At 39.7% G+C, this 24,555-nt stretch overlaps 1 protein-coding gene across 9 annotated transcripts in view; it reads left to right on the top strand.

Moving 5' to 3' along the window:
* Positions 1 to 24,555, top strand: part of LOC124868834 (nuclear factor 1 X-type-like) — a 128,931-nt gene that overhangs the window by 2,270 nt on the left and 102,106 nt on the right. For 7 of the 9 annotated variants that reach the window (XM_047366451.1, XM_047366455.1, XM_047366450.1 and 4 more), the window contains exon 2: positions 9,107 to 9,190. The exons of 1 other annotated variant lie outside the window; for it this stretch is intronic. In XM_047366451.1, the coding sequence (XP_047222407.1) occupies positions 9,155 to 9,190 (36 nt within the window). In that variant the 5' untranslated portion in view covers positions 9,107 to 9,154. Of the gene's footprint in view, positions 1 to 9,106; positions 9,191 to 13,182; positions 13,393 to 24,555 lie in introns of those variants that run through there. One more of the 9 variants, XM_047366452.1, reaches the window with a different exon arrangement.

Below are 24,555 nucleotides of genomic sequence, written 5' to 3'. Positions count from 1 at the left end.
AAAGAAAACATGATCCGCGGCTTCTCCCGCGTCTTTTACATTGATCTAAAAATCGGATGATTTGATAAGTGAGTTATCTCCTTAAATCCTGCAGCATTTAAAGGGATGAGTCTCATTGTAATATTCCTTAAATCCTCTTATAAAATGGCTGTTCTATAAGCTGTAAAACACCAGATTGCATTTATTGCCCGTGTTTTTTCTTCAGCACCCAAGCTGATGATTGATGGTGTAATTGTGGCTTTGGATTTCTCTAAAGCAAGTTGAAGCTTTTGCATTAAATACAGCTTTATAGAGTCTATCAGGGAGGGAAAGCCATTAAAATGTATTTCACATTTATTTATTTGTTTAATTGAACTTCCATCCTATTTGAAATATTAAATATTACAGCATGTACTTGACATACTTTTAGTCTTTTTTTTTTCACAGAGATTAATACTGGTTAAAACAAAGACAGTAATCAATATTTTTTTATATGTTCCTGTAAGTGACTGGTCCAGGTTACTGTCACTAAGGTTGAGGTGAATATATGTGAAAAGCTTCTTCTCCAGAATTATAATGCAGTACTTTACATATTCTACAACAATTGGGAATATTTTGTTTGCTCTTTTTTCTAAATAAATAATACATTTTAAAAATGTTTAAATATACAACTACAGGTCAAAAGTACGTTAAATACATAAAAATTAATACAATACAAATACAACAATATAATAATAATATTAATAATAATAATAATAAGAGGAAGAAGAAACAAAAAAACAAAAAACTTAATGCAAAAAATGTTTAAACAAAAGCCTAATTTTCTAGGAGCCTCTAGTTATTGCAGCACGACAACACATAGAGGGTCTTCCAATGTCAAATGGCGTGTGTCATTCTAATGTCAGCTGTCCAATAATTTCTCCAACGCAAGTGACCTATTAGACAATGGTGGATAACTGGCACTGATATGAAGAATCTGATTTTATTTTAATTGCTGGCCTATAATTTCACAGTTGGTTACGTTGCGATTGTTGTAAACCTGCCAACGGCACAACCTGTCAGTCAAGAAAAAGCAAAGAAAGTTAATAGTGGCAAGCGGGAAGACGGGTGTGAATCTTTTTGTGTTTTTACAAAGATTTTCAGCGTATTATTGGGGTTGAGGTGGTGAAAGTGAAACCTTTGAAATCACCTCAATAAGCTATGTTCAGTGTGTTTGTATTGTGATACAATACAACTTCTGCCTGATCGTGATAAACTCTGCTATATTAGAACCATAACCACAAGAAAATCCCTCCACGGATCAGTCCTTGTGGGACACAAAAGGGGGATTGTACCAACCAAAACGTCATTATTAAATGCACTAAGGCAGTGCAGCCCTTTTACTGAGTGTGGTTTGGCTATGAAGAGAAAGAAAAAAAAACAATTGGATTAGGATCCATGCAGGAAAAGCGGTGTCCATGGCATTTGGTAAACTAATCCACTGAGAAGGAGCATGGTGCACGCAGTACAGCAGTGGGACGTTGCTGCCCTGCTACTTTAGAGTTATAATTGGTGGTGTATTATCAACAAGCCACAGATCAGAACCTATCCTGTCTAGTGAGATCAGTAGTTGACAGGCAAGCTGCCAAGACAAGTGAGTATTGGAGTGTGTCACAGTGTGACTATCTCCTCTTGTTTCTTTGGAACAGTTTCGGTGAGTGTTTTTTTTTTTCCAATGAAATTGGGACTGCTAATGTAATTGTTATCACATAAACAGCTTCACTGAACCTTAGTTGTAATTTCTGACCTAAGTCAGCTGTGCGTTTATGTACGCTGTTGTCCCATAGATAGGCCTCCCAGATCGCACCCCACGCCTTCCACCAGTGGTGTATTTTGACATGGGTTATAGGGCTCATCACCTAGGAGGCCAATTTAGCTGGGACAGCATCAGCCCCCCCCCCCCAAAAAAAGTTATCAGTCACTTGTGCTGGGGAGTGAGTAAGTAAGAAAATATGACCGTACCGCACCTGGGGAATGTGGCTGAAGTTAGAATCTGATTTTTAACTTCTTCATCACTAAACTAAAGGGATACTCCCCAGCTTTCTAAGGAATCAGGACTGCATTTGATCATCTAGTTCAAAATCTAAAATATTTAAATTATTTTACATGAACAGGTACGGTTTAAGACACAGTTTAAGTTTTCAATGCGTTTTGTTCATCAGAACAACCTTAGATTGAGACAAGCATATGCTATGAACATTCATTTTGGGCAGTTTTAAGTAGTAGCCACTGCACTTTCTAAATGTAAAATAAACACATTTGTTTTAAATGCAGTGTTTAAGAATGGTTAAATTCTAACAGCATTAAATAGTTTTTTATTAAGTAACAAATCCTACCTAAACCTTTTGACTGCAGTTTAACTAAAACACCTGTAGAGAGATATAAGCTTCTAAACTCTAAAACTCACTTCTTAGCTGTGGAAAAAGGTTTGGATGCCAAATTGTTCGAATACACTTAGAAAATATGCACTGTGCTTTAAATAGCAACAGAGCTAATGGTAAAGTCAAACTAGCTTGCAAGCTGAGCTACTTAACCTCGAGGAAGTCATTACTAATTAAGCCATGGTGGTCAGGGAAAAAGTTTGCTTACCAAACCATTTATTGCTAAAACATTGACATTTAGGCAAACCGAGTCAAGCCGAACAGAATGATCTTAATAATTAAAATAGTTTGAACTAATTTCTTTCAGGAAGTACATTTTAACCTGGTCCTCTGATCATCTGTCCTCTCAAACCCTCGGCAGACAATCGCGCATACTAAGCTTTTAAAAATGAATTGTTATTCTCCTTTCTCGTCACATACTTGCTCAGAATGAAGGACTGCTGCATAGACAATGACTGGATGCATTTAGCTGGGCTTCCTTAGAGAAATGCATTTAACCTGCATTGTATCATAACTAGGATCAAATGTATGTAATTGAATTTGAATCTGTTTATATGATCAGGTTGACCTGAATATACGTATCTGTGTGAAGTGGATCTGTCTTGTGAAGTGCCTTTGAAATGATATTTGTTATAAACTGGCGCTATGCTGAACTCAGATTTACTGAGTAAGATCTACCAAAATAAAATTCATGCAAACAGCAGTGGTTAAAGCTAGTTTGTTTCATCAGTGTATAATCATAAATACTGGGTTCGGGAGGAGGAGCTTGCTGTGGGTGGCAATCCATGCAAGCATCCCAAAAGCCTCGTACCATTTTTTTCACAACTACGTTGAACACAACAGGAGAGTTCAGCCTCACGCAATCTTAAACTCTTCATCTTGGTTCTACTTTTGGTCTAGTTAAACCTTCAGGACCAAGAAGTAGAGTGAAATATTTAGCCCCCACTTTCCTCAGTTATCTATCTGTTCTTTCTTCATTTATCTCTATCTTATGTCTGCTATTGTTTTCCCCTTTCATCAACACAACTATCCCCATCCCCAGAGGATAGTTGTGTGAAAAATTCTATTTTTCCAACATTTCTCCCTGAGGTAGCTTTGGCAAGGACTCACACGGCGACCATTTCTGCCTTTCATACAGTCCTCAGACACTGTGGAACAGATCGCCGGTGCAGCCTGGAGCCTTTGAAGTGGCTGCCATCTCACGCAGGTTGGCTGGACCATCTCTCTCTCTGCCCCCCCCCCATCCCCCATCACCACAATTTTCTTCTCATGTCCTAAACTTGGCAGTGGTAATATCAACGACCACATCTTGACAGCGAGAATGTTTACTGAGGTAAAAACAATGGTAATAATTTCAGATTTCAAAAAGTGGCCCTGAAAGAATCTGCCGATGATAATCGCCGAGGAACAGTCCAGTCTGAGGTGTGTGAGTACTGGGAGTTTCTCAGATGCAGATGCAGGATCATTGATATGCTGCCGTTCACGTGCTTTAAAATGGAGCCATCCGAAAATAAATTCCACCATGACTGGCTTTCCTACACAAAGCCCTGCGAAGGTGTGTGTGTGTGTGTGTGTGTGTGTGTGTGTGTGTGTGTGTGTGTGTTCCTGTCTTGGCATCACAGTGAGAACCATTTTCCCGATTTCACCATCAAATTGAGGACCGTTTGTACCAAAGTGAGGAGATTTTGCTGGTCCTCACGACCTATTTTGCTAACGGTTAGGTTTAGGACTAAGGTGTGAATTGACTTTAGGTTAAGGTTAGGGTTAGGCATGCACTGGTAATGGTTAGGTTCAGGGTTATTGTCAGGGTTAGGGCATAGAAAGGGTTGAAAATGACTGAAAATCAATGGAAGTCAATGGGAGTAAACACATGGTCCTCACTACATATAGCAAAACAAGAGCGTGTGTGGGTGGGTGTGTGTGTGTGTGTGTGTGTGTGTGTGTGTGTGTGTCTAGATGCGAGAGGCTGAACAGGTTTCGGAGATCTCACCTCCAAAGAATTTGGCCATATGGTCGTCAACACATCCATAGAGAGAGAGAGAGAGAGAGAGAGAGAGAGATGGAAGACGGATAGAGAGCGGGCCTAGAAGGATTTAGGGAGATAGAGTGAAACAGAAGTGTCTTCTTTTGTCAGGAGAAGGAAGCAGCTAAAAACCCATCTTATACCCCTACCTTAGATCAGATGGCTCACAGAAGAAAAAAAATATCAGCAAAAAAAAAAGATGAAATCCTGCAAAGTATTCTCTCTCTACTCCACTTATTTGCAAAGTAGGAAAATCTGTCTCAATTAGCACATTTGCACTGGGCGATGATGGACTCCAAATAGGTCACTGACTCAATCTCCCGCCTCCGAATCTTCCCTCTAAAATGTTAATTAAGGAGGGCTTTGAGATTTTTTCGCTCTGGGCTGGCCATATGGGCTGGGCATATGCTCTATATATACAGTACAATATATAATTCATACACTGCTGCAGGAGAGAGAGAAAGAGTGTTTGGGGCCCTGGAGTTTTTTTTTTTTGTTGTTTTTTTTTTTTGAGGGGTTTACTACAAAGGGGCGTCAGTATGTTCTGGCCTCCCCAGTGGCAGGTACAGAGCTTAGTCTATTCATTAGCTCCGTGTTATTCACTGTTGCACAATGGGATTGAGGTTCATCAGCACCTGTTTCTTTGGCTGATGACATAAAGAGGGCATGTAAACTGTTCTTTGTCATTGGTTAATATCAAATGAGAGCAAAAGATCTGCTATTCGGGTGAGCTGCTTTTTTTTGGCTCCTTTGTCTTGCTGCTCATGAGCTCTGCATAAACCGATAACTATTTTTGTGGTGAGGTTCTATTGAAAGATTATAAGCAGTTAATATCTTACCTGCAGTGGATAACTCTCTTGGCGCCTTCCTTTAGTAATAAATGCAGTTTGAACCAAACAGCTAGTTCAAGAGGGACCAAGACCAAAGTGACCTAAAACTCTCCTAACTATAAAATCCCATAGGAGGAGTTTGTTCAAATGCTCTATTGACAACCTTTAAAATATAGTCAGGTGTTGCCTGAATGACCAGATGAGTGGCAAACAATTGATATACAAATGCAGAGATATTTACAGAGACGCTGGTGATTATTTTCAAGGGAAGTGGAGGTAGGAGGCAGTGCGCCATCAATAATCTTCCTAAGTGAAACACTACTAAGAATGAAACTTGTAGCCAATGGCTAGCTAGCTAATGGTTTGTCTGAGAGAGGCTACGATTAAAAGGACTTCAATCGTCCTATAACTGTCCTAACTGACGTTTTCCAGTTAGGATTGTTTTAGGACAACTTTATTCTATAGTTGTTCTAGAAACTTTCAAATGGGCGTCATATTCACATTGGGCTGTTTATTACGCTGAAGTCAATGGTTATTTTACACAGTAAATGGAGGTTGGAGGTGAGGCACCAAATGCTGTAAATAACTCTCTTGACTACTCTACTTAGTTTAAATCTAGATTAATTGGTCCCAGAGGCTGGCTTAAGCATCTAGTTTAAAACAGGCTAACACCAAAACTGACTTCTAACCTTAGAAAAAAAAAAAACTCCAGTATCAATAATCTCATAGCAGTAAATACAAAAGCTAATTCATGCACCTTTACACATTATTATTATTATTCACACAGAAGGTGGTAGTCATTTAAAGGAGAAGGAAGGTTGGAGACAGTGTGCCTTCAGTGATCTCCCTGTGGGAAACATATACTGAGAATAAAACATGTTTCCAGTCAGAGCAACAACCTAATAGAACAAAAATTTTAAATTTTTTTAAATTTATGAATTTGTACACTTTTTAACTTTTTCTGTGTTGCCAGTTACAGAGGAAGATCATTGGAGTCAAACTTCCCTCTACCTCCATTCCTCATGTTGACAACTGTGGTCACAAGGTGACCTGGTGAAAATGTCACATGGTTTCAAGGATCATAATAGCATTCACATAAACTGCCATGATGTTTTGAGATTGCTGTTGTTTTTAGATACCACTTTGGTCTTGGCCCCTCTCAGACTACCTGTTAGCTTCAGTGTCCAGGAGCCAATTATCTGGATTTATACCAACTAAAGACATCAAGACTCTAATCTCCTGCCTGTATGATATTAGCTGTTCACAACCTTTTAAAAGGACATTACTTCCAAAACCCTGGACTATCCCTTTAGAGCTTGCAGACATGAAGAGCTTCACTGCAAAGATTTTCTCAGATTTCCATTCGGTTTCCTTGCACACTGGCAGTTGTCCTGATGCCATCAGGCCAGTCTCCCATTCACTAGCAGAAAGAGCCAGTTCTAGGCCAATGGAAACAGCTCTTTCCCACTCACAGCTTATTTGAGCATGGCCAAACCAATGAGGAAAGGCCTGCTAGTGCACCTGACCCTGTTTCTGGCTGGCTCCAGCCAATCACTGAAGCTCCAGCACACCTGATCCATTGGTGGTTATCAGAAGGCTCAGGCTGGTGTGGACCCCTGCACAGGTGCCATGGATCTAGGCCATTATTGGGACTGCCAGCCAATCAGATACATTGTTTCATTAACACACGTGTATCCTGGCAGATTTTGGGGTGTTTGGTTTTTGTCCTTATGTGCGCTGCTGTATATTAGCATGTAAACGTCCAACTGAAGAAATCCACTACCCCGTTCCCATAATGCTTTGCTGCCTTATCAGCAGGCCTCTCTCTCTCATGCTGTTCCTGGCTCCATCAGCATCGTGAGACTCAACAATAGGCGCTGTGTTGCCCCCTCAAGGAGCCGAGGGCCTCCGCAATAAAAGAAGGCCGAAAACAAAAAAAAAGAAACATGTTTATGGACTAATAAAGATGATTAGAAATCGCACAATTGCAGAAAAATGGGAGGTTTGCGAGTGCAGATTATCTGTAATAAAAAGCCGAGGGGAGGGACGGGGTAGAAGGGGAGATGGAGAGTGAGCTGTACAGACCTCTCATTGCGAAGGATATGAATAGCCTTTGTTTTCACCACAACTCAGGGCTGTGTGGTCTGCCAACGTCTGGCTCTTATTATGGGGTTTGTGTCTGTGTGTCTGCGTAAGTGGCATGCACGTGTGCACTGGTGGGAGCTTGCGAGTGTTGCCGTGTGTTTGTGTGCAAGGCAAGTATCACATGTTTGTGAGAAAAAAAAAATACATATATGGGAGATTATTTTTCCAAGGAGTTGGGGGGGGAGTATATATATATGTGTGTTTTTCAACACAAACAAATATACAGTTTTTTTTCCCTGCTCGTGTTCGCTAAATGAATGTTGCATGGGGTCTTGGGCTGGCACAAGCGGGTGTGCATGCTTTTTTATCCGTTAAAGTTGTGAAATGAAATAGGATTTCACAGAACGCCGCAGCGGCTGTGGGATTTGGGCTCCCTTTGGCTAAGTAGAGTAGGGATAGGTTGATCCAATCAACGGCAGAACTGCAAGTAGAGCCTATTTCACAGCTCCAGCCCCTGCCAGAACCCTGCCTGTCCGCCTGCCTGCTTGTCTTAGAATACAAATGAAGCTCCCTGAATGCACACCTACACACATATGCATGCATACACATTGGTATTTGGATTGTGGATTTATGGGGCTGCAGAGCCGCTCTAGAGAACAGATAACTATTATATCTTCAATATTATTATAACGAGACAAGCATATTTTAGAGAATGTTTTAAAAGAAAAAACAAGAACAACATTGGTTTGATCACACTGATTTGAAAGAATGCTTACAGTGTAAAATATTCATATTTTTTGATTATGTGCATTTTGTTACAAAGCCCTCCAACTTTTTCTGTATAGTCTGTTAAGTCTAAAAATAAAATCGTGTTTTTTGTGTAGTTGTGCTGCAGGTCTCTAACAATGATTTTTGGATATTTTTTTGCCTCCTTTGCCACCTTCTAACATTCATAGTAGCAAAACAAACACAGCTTCTCATCCAGCCTTTTTCGATTTAAAGTATTCAGCTGTTGCTCTGACAGCAGATATGGGCAAGTAATTATTTTCTTGTCCTTACCAGCATCTGTCCAGGTCAAAGGGGATGTTATCTTGTTTATCCCATTTTGAACAATGCCTGAGAGTAAAGGGTCTCTGTACTGTGTCATATTTATTTAGTCACAAATTACTTATCAAATTATTCCCAACACTCTGGCCAGCTAAAAATGTAAAGTATAAATTAAAATCAAATGACGGCCAAACTTGTATGGGATGTTCTGTTGGTTATGAGAAATGGGCCTCTGGGGCAAGTCATATTTACACCTCTATGATTAATAATGGAGAGTTCCTGAAAACCCTGATAAAAGTATTAATATAAGCTGTAATTACAGTACTTTTATGGTAATTGTTTGGGGTGCTATTATTTTAGAATTTTGTAATAATAAATAAAGAAACAACTAAATAAAAAAAATCCCCCCTGAATAAATTAAGCTCTTAAATTAAAAGTTGAAATTAGCTTTTTTTCCAGTATGAGATTATTTTAAGGCATTATCCAAATCTTTACTAGAGATGCTCATAAAGGTGGAAAGAACTGCAAGTGTTAAAAGAATAGAACTATTAGTTTTACCACCATGATAAAAATAAATTGCCAGTTAATACAGAAAAGCCTACAATGAATAAATACCATTTCATGCACAGCTGGTACAAAATGATGCCTCTATCTGTAAAGAACAACCGGTAAAGGTACAACTCTCTCATTTTTTGGTTTCTCTGTGTGCATTTGTTTTTCAGGCTACTGACACTTACCTGGTGAACGACGATCCTACTAGAGGCCCAGGAATGCCTGAATGTTTCCTCGTGTCGGACACATACAGGGTATACACACCTCCGAACACACATGCTTAAAACCTTTTTCATTTCTTTTTTATTTCCTGACCAAACCAGTTCGTAACAAAGAGATTATGTCTCTGAGATGTGGTTCAAATTTACACCTCATCCATGCTTTTTACAAGCTTTTTAGACTAGAGCAGGACCGTTTTGTGTGACTTTGAAGGCAAACTCCTTATTTGTTTAGAAACTAAATTTACGTTTTTTCCCCTAGTGTTATCTTCTTCATATCGCTTTCGTCTTCCTGTAAAATCCCCCACACATTCCATTAAACAATTAAAACATGCTAAAATTCAACTCCATACTTAATCTTGTCCACTTCAGATTGTCAAAATAAGGCAAGTTGCAAATTTTCATGTATTTAATTTCTGCAGGACACGCTCTGTGAAAGAAGCACCGCATGTAGTCAGTTCTTTACATGTCTGCAAAAACTCTCCTTTTCAGGTGACAGCTGGAAACCCACTCCCTTAGCCTGTGTGCTGCAATCTTACATGTCATGTTTTTTTTTTATGCCAAAATTAAGACGCGATGACATCAGACTAGCAAAATAAATCTATACATTTTTTTCTCTCGCTCTCTCTCTCCGGTGAATGCAAACACAGTAATTCAAACCAGTCTGAGGATAACGTTTGAGCGGCTATTAAACACAGTAAACACATGAAAAGCAGCAGGCGTGACACATTGCTCCACGCACACCGTCAGATTGGAAACAGATTCGTGGAGTCTCTACGCTGGATATCATACGCTCCTATAAGCCACAGCGGCCCGAAAGCCATTTCATTCTGGCTGCACACGTATGTCTGTATAAATTTGACTTGGTGTGCCCCCCTTCCCAGAGCACATATATAAACAGCTTACTCAAACAATATTTACACTGTACAGCAAAGTAAATGAGCACAGTTATACACATTTTCCACTCACATATTTCCTGCCTTTTCAGAAAGAGCGACCTCAACCACCTGTCTCGCACATTTACCATGCTAATGGCCGCATCAGTATGCTACATCACTTTCAATATTTAATGGCCTAGCCACAGGCGATGTGAAAAAGCAAGTATATGGGCAGTACCGCGTGTCAATGGGAGACCACAACAGGCTAACTTTAGACAGGGCCATATGGTTTTCTCATGTGCTTTTTAACGGCTCAGAAACCAGTAGATCTGCGCACGTGCGAGGACAGGACACCCTGTTTCATCATAGGTCGGAGGCTTGGAAAGCAAACCATGGGCACCGAGGTTCTGCAACTCCAGTTGTTGCAATAGTATATTTGTTATTGGGATACACGATTAATGGCAGACTCAAGATGGCAACGAAAACAGCCGGCGAAGTTGGACAGCTGAAAGGGGCGGTTTGTTCGATGGAGAAGGCAACTACAGAAAGACGCAAAAGATTAGAAAACAGAAAAGGGAGAAAAACACTGGTAAAAAGAACCATCAAGAAAAGGGAGAAAGGGGTAGATGGAGAGAGAAAAGAGGGAAAATGAGGGAGCACACACAAAGGCTTTGGGTTTGGGCCTGTGCCGTGGTGGGGTGTGGTTTGGAAAGAGGAGAGACTCTGGCAAGGGAACACTGGACCTCCAAATTCTTTACTTTCTTTCACATTTAATTTATTTTGCATTTTACTCCTTTTTTTTCTCCTCGATCTTCTCCTTTTTTTGGCTGTTTGTGCCAACACGTCTTTGACCACCAGATGTATGTACCCATGTAAGAACTCCACGCGCGGGTTTACACGGTACCTTGTCTTCTGTACCTGATACGCATGTTTTTCTTTTTTTTTTGTGGTGTCTCTTAAGTATCATACATAGGCTGGGGTCTCGTAAAGCTGTACAGCTTCGGATCCCCACCCCACCCCCCACCCCTGGAAAAATCTTGGCATTTGAGCAGTGGGGTGACTTCAGCCCCTGAAACCGCACCCTTTTACCAAACTTAAACACACTTGCAGACGTATGCACATGCAGAAAATGTATTCCAACTTAGGCACACACATATACACACACACACACACACACACACACACACACACATATGGAGCAGGGGCTTATGTATAATTGCAGGCACTCTGCCTGCATATATGAGTTTGATTAGACTGAGTAGCAGGGAGCGGGCGAGGATAAAGCCAAGCCTGATTAGAAACAGAGTGTATTTGCTTCCATACAATAGGACTTACAATACGAACGGTTAGGTTGCCTGAGTTCAGGGTATTATATCTCTTTATTTGTATAAAGAATACTAGAATATAATGTAGTGTTAGTTAAGGATGTCAACCATTGGTAAATGTTTTTATTCACTAACAAATGTCCACTGATGTTAAAGTCACAGCTGAGTAATGAGGTATTGATTCTTCCTTTACAAAAAACAATGTTTTTTAAAAGCTAAATGGAGGAAAAAAATCTGCTGTTTCTGATTTCTGTTTATTTGGGTCGATGACATGACAAAAGACACAACATGTTGGATTCTTATATTTAAAGTAAAATTTACACAAAATCTAGATTTGTTTGGTTCTCTCCTTGGTGGTCTTCAGAATTTTTTTATGTTTTTGTAAATACTCCACCTCTTGGAAAAAGTTCATATATAGCTTTCAGAGAAGAGCTCCTCACGCTGAAAATAAGAGGTTAAGAGAACCCTCTTGCAACACTGGGCTTCACATTAGACCTCCTTGTAAAACGCAAACAACTAAAACCTCCTCATTTAGGATGATGCCTCATACAGAAGCACCCTACACTGCACACATTGAATTCAACGTATAGTAAACCTTCACGTCCAGGACACAGAACACAGAGGCCTCTCCGAGCAGATTATGGGCTGAAAAATGACCACAGAATCGGACATTTTTCAGTGCTTATTTTGGTCACTGCTGGGTTTGCTTCTGCATTCTTTGTAACGGCTGGGGATATGAAAGCTGAAAAAAGAGATCACAAATCTGTTACTATAAAGGCAAAACACTTTTAAAGACAATTTTAAGTAGAAAGAGCAGAAATGTGGCACAACTTCAAAGATTGAAAAAAAATTAAACGTCAGCAAAAGCTTGTAAAAAGTTCTAAACAGCATAAAAAGATATTAACTAGATTGTTCCCAGATAGATAGATAGATAGATAGATAGATAGATAGATAGATAGATAGATAGATAGATAGATAGATAGATAGATAGATAGATAGATAGATAGATAGATAGATAGATAGATAGATAGATAGATAGATAGATAGATAGATAGATAGATAGATAGATAGATAGATAGATAGATAGATAGATAGATAGATAGATAGATAGATAGATGAAAACTAAAAAGGTTATAAAAACCACAATTCAATCAAAACCTGCTACTTGTGCTTTGTGTTTGGGTTGACAAACAAAAATCGACCTGAGCTGCTGATATTAATAAACAGAAGTTATGACCTTTGAAGCAATATTGTGAACAATATACAAATAACGAGGGCACAACAGAATGAAGAACACAAATGGACAATTTCAACAGAACTCTCAGTTGCCTTATACCATATGTGATGTCACCAGATGAAGGTGGATGTGGTTTCCTATTTTTAGGAGGGTGGATTGGTATCTTGATTAAATATTGTTTTACTTCAAAAAGCTACATAAAGAAAATCATGAGATATTTTATGGGTGACGACTTATTCGAAATAGGTTTGACTGATTTTACATCAACCTTATAGTAGCTTTAAAGATACTGTCCAGTGGTGTATTGTGTATAGTAGAAAATGTGAACCAACATAAAAAACATAGATTTGGCTAGCAGTGTAAAAATCAGGTCTTCCTGGGCTTCGAAAATTTTGCGATGGGCATCCCCCCCCACCCCCCAAAAAAGTAGTCCTTCTCGGGGCCTCATCCAGCCTTGGGCCGGCCCTGTACAGAAGCTTGGTTAAAGAGGAACAAATTTAATATTGAAAGTTACATTGTGTGAAGCTGATGGAGCGGCGGGTATAAGGGACAGAGAGGGGGAGAGTCAGAGAGAAAGAGCGAGGGAGGGAGGGAGCAGAAAGGGAGAGGAAAAAAAAACTTTCCTCTAAAGTTAGTGCGGAGCTTTCACTGTGAGCGAGGCGGGGTTATACAGCCTGGACTGAGCCACAGCGGCTTTGCAATGCGGCACCGCAGCGAACCTCCATCCAACTTTTTGATCAACCTCTCCAGTTTTCATCTCTAGGCTCCACCATGTACTCCCCTTACTGCTTGACACAGGTATGAGAGGGGAAAGGGAAGCAAATCTGCCGTTTGTTGCGCTGCTCTCCGCTGCTGTTTTCCGGTGTTCTCTCTCTGGTTTGTTCCTACTGTATACTGTGCGGGTACAGTGTTGTGTTGTGCTGCTGCTGCCTGTCATTTGCTGCGTATTAAGGAGCTTTTTACACCCTCTTTCCTTTCCAACTCTGCTCTCTTTCACCGGATAGTGTTCAACGTCCTTCTCCGTCTGCCTCTGTCTCTCTCTCCCTCACGGTCCTATCTCATGGCATTCCTCCGGCGGGCTTATACTTGCGCGTCTCATTGCGCATGGTTTGGAGAGAAAATGGCGCTTCTCCCAAATCTATTTTATATTAAACCGGGGGTTGGAGGAAAAGGGGAAGAAGGGGTGGTGTCCTGTAAACACCTCTCGGAGAAAAGCGATTTTATAATATATCAAACTAATATTAAACTTTGAGTTTAGTATGTTTTTGTTTTTTTGACTTTCTGAGTTTGCGGCTCTTGTAGGGAGATCTCCCACGTCCTTATGCGATCGGCTGTATGGGGCCTTTTCGGGTCACCGAATACGCTCACCCGGCCCATGAAGCTTTAATTTGTGCTGCTTAAAGAGACATTAAAAAGGCAGAGGTTACTTTTTACCCATAAAGACTGACACGTGTGTGCGTGGCGAGTCCACGCTGCTTGGTTATTTAAAGAAGCAAAAGCGCCTATGCAAAAATTATTTCATTTATATGTGATCACATGAAGTGTGTGTGATTTCAAAGGCAAGAGATTCCAAACAGAAGATTAAAATCTGTTTATTTTTTGTTTTAAGAAAGCATACAGTAGCTATAATCATACTCAATATCAATTTGCATCGGATACATATTTTCAAATTTTTTTTTTTTTTTTTGTGCTTACATAAAAGGCTACAGGCTTAGATGTTTACCTCTTGGCCTCATTTTCTGCTGGCACTCTGTAGCCCAGAGTGATCGGTCTACAATTATCTTTTTTATGGCTTGAAAAAGCCATGAAAAAGATAATTTTCTTTGATAATTTTCTTTGAAGTTATGAGATTTCAGTCAAACTGTTCATTTTAAACAATATAAAAAGGTCCAAGGTGAACTATCCCATAACCTGTAGTTTTACCCACCTCTTGACTTATAGTTTATTTCCCTTTTTTATTAATATATTTATTTATTTGTACAATTTTTATTTAGTATTCTTCCATATATCTGCAAAACATCAATATTAATTTTACTGTAATTTGTCAGTAAATTGAACCAAACCTGGCTCATAACCTTACAAACTCAAAGGTCAAGCTGTAGATGACCTTTTCTGTTTTCCTTGCCTCGCCTTAAGTTTTGACCCGGATATATGGCTAAATATACTTTTAAATATGTGTTTGTTAAATGCACTCTAGCTTCCTTTTATCTGGTGCAGTCACTGCAGAGTTAACAGAGAAGTGCTGGAGCGGGAGAGCCTGCAGCTTCAGGCCGCCCTTCACTGCGTTTCTGCGCCTACTGCCGATAGCTGCAGTTCCAATGTCCAGTTTTTCCCAATATAATTTACATTTAACTTTTTGGATTTCTTTTTAAACAAGTTTTATATTTAACAGATTGTGGGCAGTTCGACATAAATAACGAACATTATTAAGCGTGGTTGTTACTTTTTAATCTGTTTTTCAGGAGTTATGCATAGGCTTACAAGTTGCTTTGTTTAAGAAATATATAAAATTCACTGGACTTGTTTTGGACTTGTAAAATCACAGCTGATTACAGATGCGCCATACATTTTTCTGTGATCCACGCAGGTCACGACCCACCTCGTCTTCCTCTCTCTTGCGCCGCCTTACATTGATCCTTAGTAATATAGCTTTACCAATCTACATACATTTCTATAGGAGCCTCAGATACATGCAGTCTATTTCTGTGTGTTTGGCATTCAGGATAATTCCTTTTCTTTAAACAGAAAAGCCCATGGAAACCAAGCGGGATTCCTTTCTCCGTGCGTGTTGTTTCAGGGCCCTCTGGGGTGCAGAGTTCGCCAGAAACACAAGATCTTTCAAAATTATCATCAATGCTGATTTTCTTTCCAGAGCAAACTCTGACACCATCATCTGTCTTGTCTTTTTTCTCTTGTCCTGGCTTCTCTTGACCTCCATGTGCGTGTCAAAGAGATGTGTTCATGATCAATACGCAGAGTCCATTTGATGAGCTCCGTAAAACAACTCCAGCGGCCCTACTGCATATTTAGCACAGATAATTTTCCGAGCCCGCCGGTATGAGGCAGAGGTCCGCATCGAGTTTCCTCTTTCTTTCTTTTTCCATTAATTAAAATTAATTGGCAGCAGATCCTCTCAGGAAGCGTGTGCCGCCCATATGCGCGTGTTCCATATTGATCTGCTGCTGGACATCAACCACAGCTGATTTCTCATATATATGCTACCAAATGGTTTTTTTTGTTTTGTTCATATTAAGATAACACCAGTCAGAAATATGAACTTCGAGGATGCTCGTTTAAAGTCGACCCGAGCCGTCAGCGTCACACGAATGATGGATAGAGTCGTGAGCAAAAAGTGAACCGGGCGCTCGCAGTTGTCTAAATAATTCACAAATCAAAAGAAAACATTCAAATCTGATGCAAACAATCACGCATGTATTATTAATGCGAGTAAAAGCTTTGCTGGAATGGCCACGCAGGTTGACGGATCCAGAGCAGCCAAAACGAGCTCTCGCCAAACATCACCAGGAGGCTGGTTATGGCGTTGTTTCATATCCGTGCGAGGAAAGTGCACTTGCATGAAGTTTTAATGCGTTAATTAAAACTTTTATGCGATGCGTTTTGAAATCAATTATTTCAGACTCCGGTTAAATCCCATTTTATCCTGTTGAGATGAGCCCTTAATGCGGACTGTGGCGCGTCTTGGCGAGCGCCACCAACTTCAGAAGGTCTGCCGCAAACACGATGATGTTTAACAATGTGCAAGAGACTGCAGTTTGCGCGCAAAGGTTTCTATTTGCTCGCCGGATTCTCTCTGTAAACGTTTCATGTCCGATTATATTCCTCTCTTTAGTGTTGCAAATTTAGAGATCAAATGTGCTTGAAAATTTCTCTGTGCAATTTGGCAATCGTGTTGTAAAATCAAGTCTATATTGTAGCCATAGCAACAGAAAATGTGGAAGTTTTGTAGTGAGCATATCTGGAGATGAAAAGCACTTTCTTTCAAACAGATATAATAAATCTTTCTGTCTTTCTGTACTGTCAGTATTACAGAATGTGTGGCGTTGTGCATGAATGTGCAAAAAATCTACAGGTTGATTTAAATTATATCACATATTATCCAGTGATGTAAATTTTTCTTTAACAACTGGAAACTGACAATAAAAACACTGCTCGGTAATACGTTTTTTTTACATCCACTGCAGTATTTAACAAAAAAATTAACTTTTTAAAGCTCACAGTCAGACCTTTTCTGTAAAATTGATTAAACATACTTTGTATCTTTGAAACCTATAGAACACCATATCATGGCCAGTTTTTCTTCTTTTTACTTTTTTATTGTAAATCATCATTTGATAAATATAAAATCAACTCCCCCTAAACGCACAGGCCTCTGGTGACGTTATATGCGAGCATAAGGCAACAGAGTTCTTTTTACTGAGCCCATTTTTGGAGAGTGTAGGGTCTCTTTGTTCATGTTTTTTAAATGAGATTTCCTCTACACAGGTGACTATTTGTGTTCTGTTTAGTATTGCTGGCGAGTCTGCTTACTTCAGGCGCCTCTTGTGATGCCATCAACCAATATGAACACAAAGCAGTCAGTTATTTTTGTTTAATGTGGTTATTAAAACTGTTAATCCTGCCCTGGAAATCCATACTTATTTACGCGATAATGTTATTGTCAGAGGGCATTTTATAGGAAAATAAATGCACCACTAGATAATATCACTCTCTAAAGAAAATTACTCTGCTGACTCTATTTAAAATATATTTTAGTTGATATCACAATAGGTACAGTAATCAAGCTGATCAGTTTGTACAAATAAACATTCTGGGGATCACGCAACATTGCCAGATATAGACATAGATTCCAAAGAGTCTGAGGTCCTTTCTGTCCGATCCGATCCTGTCCATGTTTTATTGTTGCCAAATGTTCCTGAAATCTATGCAGCGTTCCATACAGCTCAAATATTCTGCCGCAGCTGTACAGTTTGGATTAGAGCATGCAAATAAAAAGGACAAAATTACATAAAAAATATGTTTGGCCTTATATGATGTCACAAGAGCCTTGTGCCTTGTTTTGGGGAGGGTAGATTTAATCTTGATCAAACGATTCAGAACAAATAGAAAAACTGACCATGTTGTTCTGTAGGTGACAAAATATGTCTAAAGCGAGTTTTTATTGATTTCATAGAAAAAGCTTGGCTATTAGCTTTAAGTTCAAGTCAATTTAGTCGTTTTTGGACCTTTTGTTTTGACCTTTTAGTGTGAGAAATTTCGAGGCTTGCAGTCCACCTTGTAGCCATTCACAGCCATTGATGTTTTTCCCTGACCCATTTTTTGACAAGAAATCTCCTGCGTCAGCCCTCAGTTCTGGTTTTACTAGAAAAGGACCTGACAGCCCAGGTGGTGGTGTAAGCCGAGGTGGGCCTGCACGATCTGGTAACATAGCGGACCGCACCAACATCACTTTGCACCAGCACATACAAGGACTCACAGTTACACACATGCATCTCTAATTCTAAGTCAGTAAGCCCAATACAGGCAGACGCAGAATAGCCTTTTCTATTTAGTGGACAGTAAGCTGGGAAGACCTGGTCTGTTGACTGCAGGCCCACGGGCAGGTGGTGGGTGGCAGACAGAACCCGGGGGTACATGGTGTTCTTTTTACTTATTCATCCTTCCTGCCGGAGGCGGACCAGGTCCACCTGATAACATTTTGGCCAACAGTGAGAGCTTGTAGGCGGGGACAGAGGAAAAGAGAGCAGGAAAGTGGGAAGCACACGTGTCAATATTAGCCGAACAGTGACTAAATACATTTTGAACGCAAGAAAAGAAAAATTAAACTGGATTTGCGAGTCATCAATTGACTCTGCGGTCTTAGAAGATTGGTTCCAATATTTGAAATCTGTGTGCTAAATCTAAATATGACATATTTTATTTGTATCAAGAAAAATGCTTCTAAAGAAGTCCTGTAAGCTAAACCTTAAAGCGGAGTGTTTGAATCTGCTTCCAAGGTTGGGTAAATCCAACTCTGCGGCTCTCTGCTTATCCCTTATCTGTGCAGTCTCCCTGACTGCCCATAGAAAATGGATTCATCATGCTCCACCGAGGCAGTTGGCATTGCATGGTAATAGGTGGTTGTCCCCTGGATGGTTGGGCTTGTGTTCGTGTGGCTGGATTGCTGCCCCCCCGTCTCCCCTCCATCATCCATTGCCTGCTAGTGTGGATTAGGTTTCGGCTGATCTGTGGCCAGTGGAAGCAGGCAGCCCCCATGGCAGACTTGTGGTGGCCTGAGATACAGCTGGCCACATGCAAACATGCCACGCATGGTAGAACCACAAAAATTATAATCCCTAAAATCTGCTTTTTATCTTAAGGTTTGAGAATGCTACAAGTAAAACATTAAATATATAGTTCATGATTTTCTAAGTAGTTCTGTTAAAAGTCTATAAGCAGATAATATCTTACCAGGCAGTAGATAACTCTCATTGGGTAAAAAATTTGGCAGAGGTCCCAATTCTTATAACTATGTCTTTTCAACTGTGGTTAGGCATGTAGCTCGCAAAAGTTACACTCAATTCCATGACAGAAAACATTAAATATATAAGAACAAAAAAGCATTAAAATAACCCAAAGGAACAACTGTAACAATGAAGCAGAGAGCATTGTGAAAAGTTGCCAACTACTGTGAATAGAACAGGTTCGAAAAAGGACTGCTGGACATTATTTCCTGGTGCATCAAATGGTGACAAGATGCTGTGGGTTTGAGCTGCTGGAGAGAAAATTATAGGGGTGCATTTGGTTATTCGCATCGCACACAGCTGATGTGCATTGCCTTCAGACAGATACAGGGTGTCAAGCTGAAAGCACTCTGCATCATATACAGGGCGCAAAATCATAGCTTACACTATTACTTTACCAAACAAAGTAATACTGATTCAGCAAGTAAATGGCACTTTGCACGGCAGAATTCAGTTTGACAAAACTATTTTGGCATTTTAATTTTGCATAATCTTATGATGAGAAATCTCATTACACCCCAATTTCTCATAGCGTCTTCATTCTGTATCTGGCTGGTCCTGGAGGATGAAGCTAACCGCTAGCTTGAGAGGGGCTAGGAGTAAAGCACACTTTTATCCCTTTAAATCAAAAGAAAATATTACAGTGGCCAAAATGAACATTATTTTTTTTATTAATTGTTATGCTTCATTACTATTAGGTCAGATAGTTACTCTGACTAGAATCACTCTACATGCTCTGTTGTCAATATGTGTTTCACACTGGAAGATTATTGGTGGCGCAGTGCCCCCAGTGTTCACTTGCAGTAAAAATCATTCTGAGCTTCTCTGCAAATAAAAGCCCAATGTATAATGTGACTGTTTAAACATTCGTAAAATTGCATTTGCTAGTTAGCTAAGTATCTCTTTGCTACATGCTGTGTTCTCAGCAGGGTGTTTCACACATGAAGATCGTTGGTGGCGCACCGCCCCCAACCTCCAATTCCTAAAATAAAAAATCATTGGTTTCTGTGTAAAAACCACCAATTCACAAACTGCTATGCTGTTTTTGAGACAGACTGGAGTTGTTTAAAGATACTAAAAGTATTGTATGAACCTCCAGCTCTGTTTTGGGACCAAGTAATCTGGACTTGTACAAAATGAAAACGCCAAGAGTTATCCGCTGTAGATAATACAGCTTATAACTTTTCAACAAAACTAAACTATCCCTTTAAGGCTTGAGAGTGCCTCAACTAGAACTTCAGCAATCACCGGGGGATTTAGAAAACCATGAGACGGTGGGAAAAGTTAGGAACCAATCAAGAATGAAGGGATGGGAAGATGCAAGAGCAAACAAACTGTGGCTCATTTCTTATAGCTGCTTGAGACAGAATCCCCTTCATCTCCGTCCTCCTCCTCCACCCCCACCACCTCCTCAATTAGCTCCCTTTAAAAGAAGGAGCAACGGTTGGTGGAGATCTGCATTGTGTGAGGATGAGCTTCAGTTGTTGTTGTTGTTGTTGTTTGTCTCTCTTTGTCTGTCTCCATCCCCCTCCTCAGTGACTCACTGGTGTGTTTTTCACTCTTTTTTTTAATTTTCTTAGAGGCTCCTTTTTTGTGTGGGTAACCCCCCCCCCCCAAAAAAAAGGGACAATGCAGCCTAGTGTGAAATGAAAGGTCTTAGTTAGTTTGCAGTTGTTCAAATGAGGATTTTACACATGCATGCTTTCATCACCCTCCTATATGCTATAGATATCGCTAATTAGAGGCACACCCTATGTCGAGCTAAGAAAGCCCAATTAAAAAGAGTAGGGTAACTTCATTGTGAGAAACTTCTGCTTAGTGAAGGTACATCTACTGCCTTTTCAGTGACCAGTATGTCTGCACTTTTAATATAGGTGAATTGACCAAGACTTAACATGTATGTGTTATGTACAGGGTAAGTAAATCTCGTTCACATTTAAACTAATTGTTATAAAAGGCGTTTGATGATTCAGAAAAAAAACTGATTCAGACTCTTCCAAGGGTCATTCTGGAGAAATCTGCACCCAAATGTCTGTCAGGCAATGACACAACACATCTTTCATTGTTCTTGTGAACATAATTTATTTCTGTGTTTTCACAGTAGAACTCTGAGAAAAAGCTGGCCTGCTGTTTTGATTTGTCAGATTAGAGAGCTCCTGCAGACATGCAGTAAGGGACTCAACGTGTTAGCCTTATCATTCAGCCTGTGTGACAGCCTGACCAGAACTGATCTGAGAAACAAAATCAAAGGTTACCAGGCCCTCTCTAAACTAACATTTCATGGTGGTAGGTCTTATTGCGTTAAAATGCTGGCTCTGAGGCACGAATGCAAAGCTGAAGGAGACCCTGTTTATTCTGAGTAAAACCGCAGTGAATGCTGGCCTTCCTCAGCTTACAAATGTGGCCAACAAATATCCCGAAGTTCAAGTTCAGTTGAGCTTCACTCAGTGTTGCAATACATATAATATACCACCTATTCTTTAGCATGTGTAAAACACTTTAAAACAGATTGCAGTTTTTAAATTTTGGATATTTTTATTACCTCCCGTACCATTCTCCTCTTCGTACATAGAGGTAAAATAAACGTCAGTCCTTGTCCAGCCTGTTATGTCACAGTCCCAGTTATTTTGGACGTTTTCATTGCACTAACTCTGAGTGTAAATATGTGCAAGTTTAGGCTTAACACTTTTTTCCTGTAGCCATTTTCTGGCTTATAAATATCAACACATATCTGCCATACTTAAATAGCATGTTCCTGTGTCTTTCCCACTTTGAAGAGTGGCTAAGACACTTGGGCTTCGCCATCCATACACAAGATATCGTTTTTTAGACTTTGTCAAATCAGCCAGGCCTTCCTGTATTGCTGCGAAGCATTTTAACTCACATGTCCCATCTAAACTTCATGCTTGGTTTGCCTATTTGATCAACGCTAACACACCAGTCATTTTTTGCATATTTGCTTTTCGTTTTGCTGTAGCCATGAAGGCATGTCACATGGAAATATTACTCTGGCATCACCTTATTATGCATTTGACACTAGGATACACAATTTCATCTTCTTTGGAAAAATTCAGCTTTAATGAGTCCCACCCAGATATACCACCTGTGTACGCCACTGCTACAAAATCCATACAAAAGTGTGACTCACATATTGCATTTATTACATTACTTGGTCAAATGCAAATGCTTTGGAATGCATACACTTAACCCACCTTAGTATGCTGGATGTTCTAGACTGTAAGTGAAATTGATGGCCTGATTTACTTTCTGATTTATTCAGCTGATATTAACTGACCACTTGGAAGAACTTATAAACCATTGAAATTTCATACCCTGATGGTCAGTTGATACATTAAAAAAAGTTAAAAGAGAGGGTGACGTCAGAGCACAAGTAAAGTACACTGTGGTGAAAGCTTAACACTGGGAATTCCACACCCTTAATCCCAATTCACACACTGTGTACCCAAATTAAATTGTATTTTATTGAAATTTTTCAGTTTGAGATTATGCTACTATGGTACTTTACCAGGGGCGCTGTATATAATGATAAATCCAGTTTTCAATTGAGATAATTTTAAAATGAACAATTTTTCAGCATTGAAATGTACCATATATAATTCCATAGGTATTTTTTGTTGTATGCCACATAGGGAGCTGGATTTTATCTCAAGGATATTTATGTTCAAGAGACCGACTTTATGACTCTATGGCACAAAAGCTCCAATATGCTCCTATACCCAGCAAAAATGTTTGGAATTTCCACTGTCCCTTGGACTCATCTCAAACCTTGAAACTGTCTTTTGTACCAGCTTATTTTGCATTATATCAAGTTTGCCTCAACCTGCCTTTTTATACTTTGCCAGAAATGACTCTGGTTGTCTAACCTCTTCTTAAATATACAACCCCTTAGGAGATTTGTTCATGCGGTGAAAAATAACCTCTAACTGTATTTCATGAGCCAAAATTCCCACCCTTGTTTGATTGTTTCCCAGCGCTAACTGGCAGCGCCCTGAATGTTTTACATGTGTCCACACTGTACCTCATTCAAAAGACTGAAATACCTTATCAGTGTGCCATGGAGTTTTCCAGAAGCTTGTTAATGAGCAATTATATATATTAGCAGGGCTGGAAGTATTTTAAAACATGTAGCAGTAGTACAGGAACTGGGAAACACTGCTTTGGCTGGTGGCATTGTAGGTTGTTTTACTGTCACAAGCCAAACTGAGGATGCCAAAAAGTGTTCTGTAGGTATTTTATTAAACCTCTGTCTCACCAACCTGTTCCAGCTTGTAAACGTAAACAGTCTGGACCTACCTGTGAACAAACAACCCTTAAAATTAGATAGATGTAAGAACTTCTTGTTAACTTGGTAACAGTTGGCTCAAAGACCATAGTGACTGCAGGAGGTCCATTTTGTATGTAGTGTTGCTCTTCTGCATCTGTGAAACCAAGCCAAGCAGTCATAGTAATAATCTATTCTGTAAGTCTACCTGTGTAAAGATTTAAAAGTTCTGCTGCTCCTCTTCATAGATTATGCTCACTCACCATAGAGTTCCATCAAGTTTTCTTTGCTAATACGTTCAAAAAGAATCCATGGCCCAGAAAACCCCAAACTCACGGACATTAGAGACGTCTACGTGAAGAGCAGTGTGGACACACCAGTGTATAGGTATAATGTGTGGTGTCTCCATAGGCGTTGCTTCACGTGTTGGGTTGCAAGCTTTTTAAAAAGTAATCCCAGAAGAGCGTATTCAGTAGGCAGTGACACAACAGGTGATGTGCAGGGGCTTCCCTTCCCAGAAGAAAAAAACACAATCAACATGGCAGCTTCTTTAAAACAACGGTAAAAGCAGCATTTCAGATGGCATATTTTTATTGAGAAAAGGAGGTTTTGCAGTTTTCTTCAGTTTAAACAACAATCATGTCAGAATATTTGCTTATTAGATATTTTTCCTCCCTTACCATCATCCTTACTGCTGTGTTCAGCTTGGTTGTTCATCAAGCCGTTTTTGTTTCAGTTGCAGTTGTTTTCAACTTGTCATTTATTGCTCCACACTGGAAAGTTTGTTGTCAGTGTGACCTGGTACGAATGGTTCATTCACCAACAGAAAAAAGACTGGATCAGTGTGTTTCTGACTGGCCAGTTACGGACTAAAGTCAATAAAGCTGAAAACTGTCCTATCCCAGACAGTAACCAATTTCTTGTTGATATGAGAAGTACTGTATGTTCTCTTGTCTTTCCCAATTTTAAAAGTGGCTATGGGGAAAAGGCCACTGTGTCATGGATTTCTATTTAAAAGTTTGTAGTTCCCCTGCTGAATAAGTTTATTATAGTTAAAGGTTGTATTTAATTTTTAAAGTGGGAGATGATGCTACTGCAATAAAACAGGAATTTATTTTCAGGCTTTTTATGTATCTGTACCAGGAGTACAAATAAATG

The sequence above is a fragment of the Girardinichthys multiradiatus genome, chromosome 5 (genome assembly GCF_021462225.1).
Source record: "Girardinichthys multiradiatus isolate DD_20200921_A chromosome 5, DD_fGirMul_XY1, whole genome shotgun sequence".
NCBI classification, from domain to species: Eukaryota; Metazoa; Chordata; class Actinopteri; order Cyprinodontiformes; family Goodeidae; genus Girardinichthys; species Girardinichthys multiradiatus.
The sequence above is the reverse complement of the archived record's forward strand: the minus strand, read 5'-3'. Positions and strand labels throughout refer to the sequence as shown.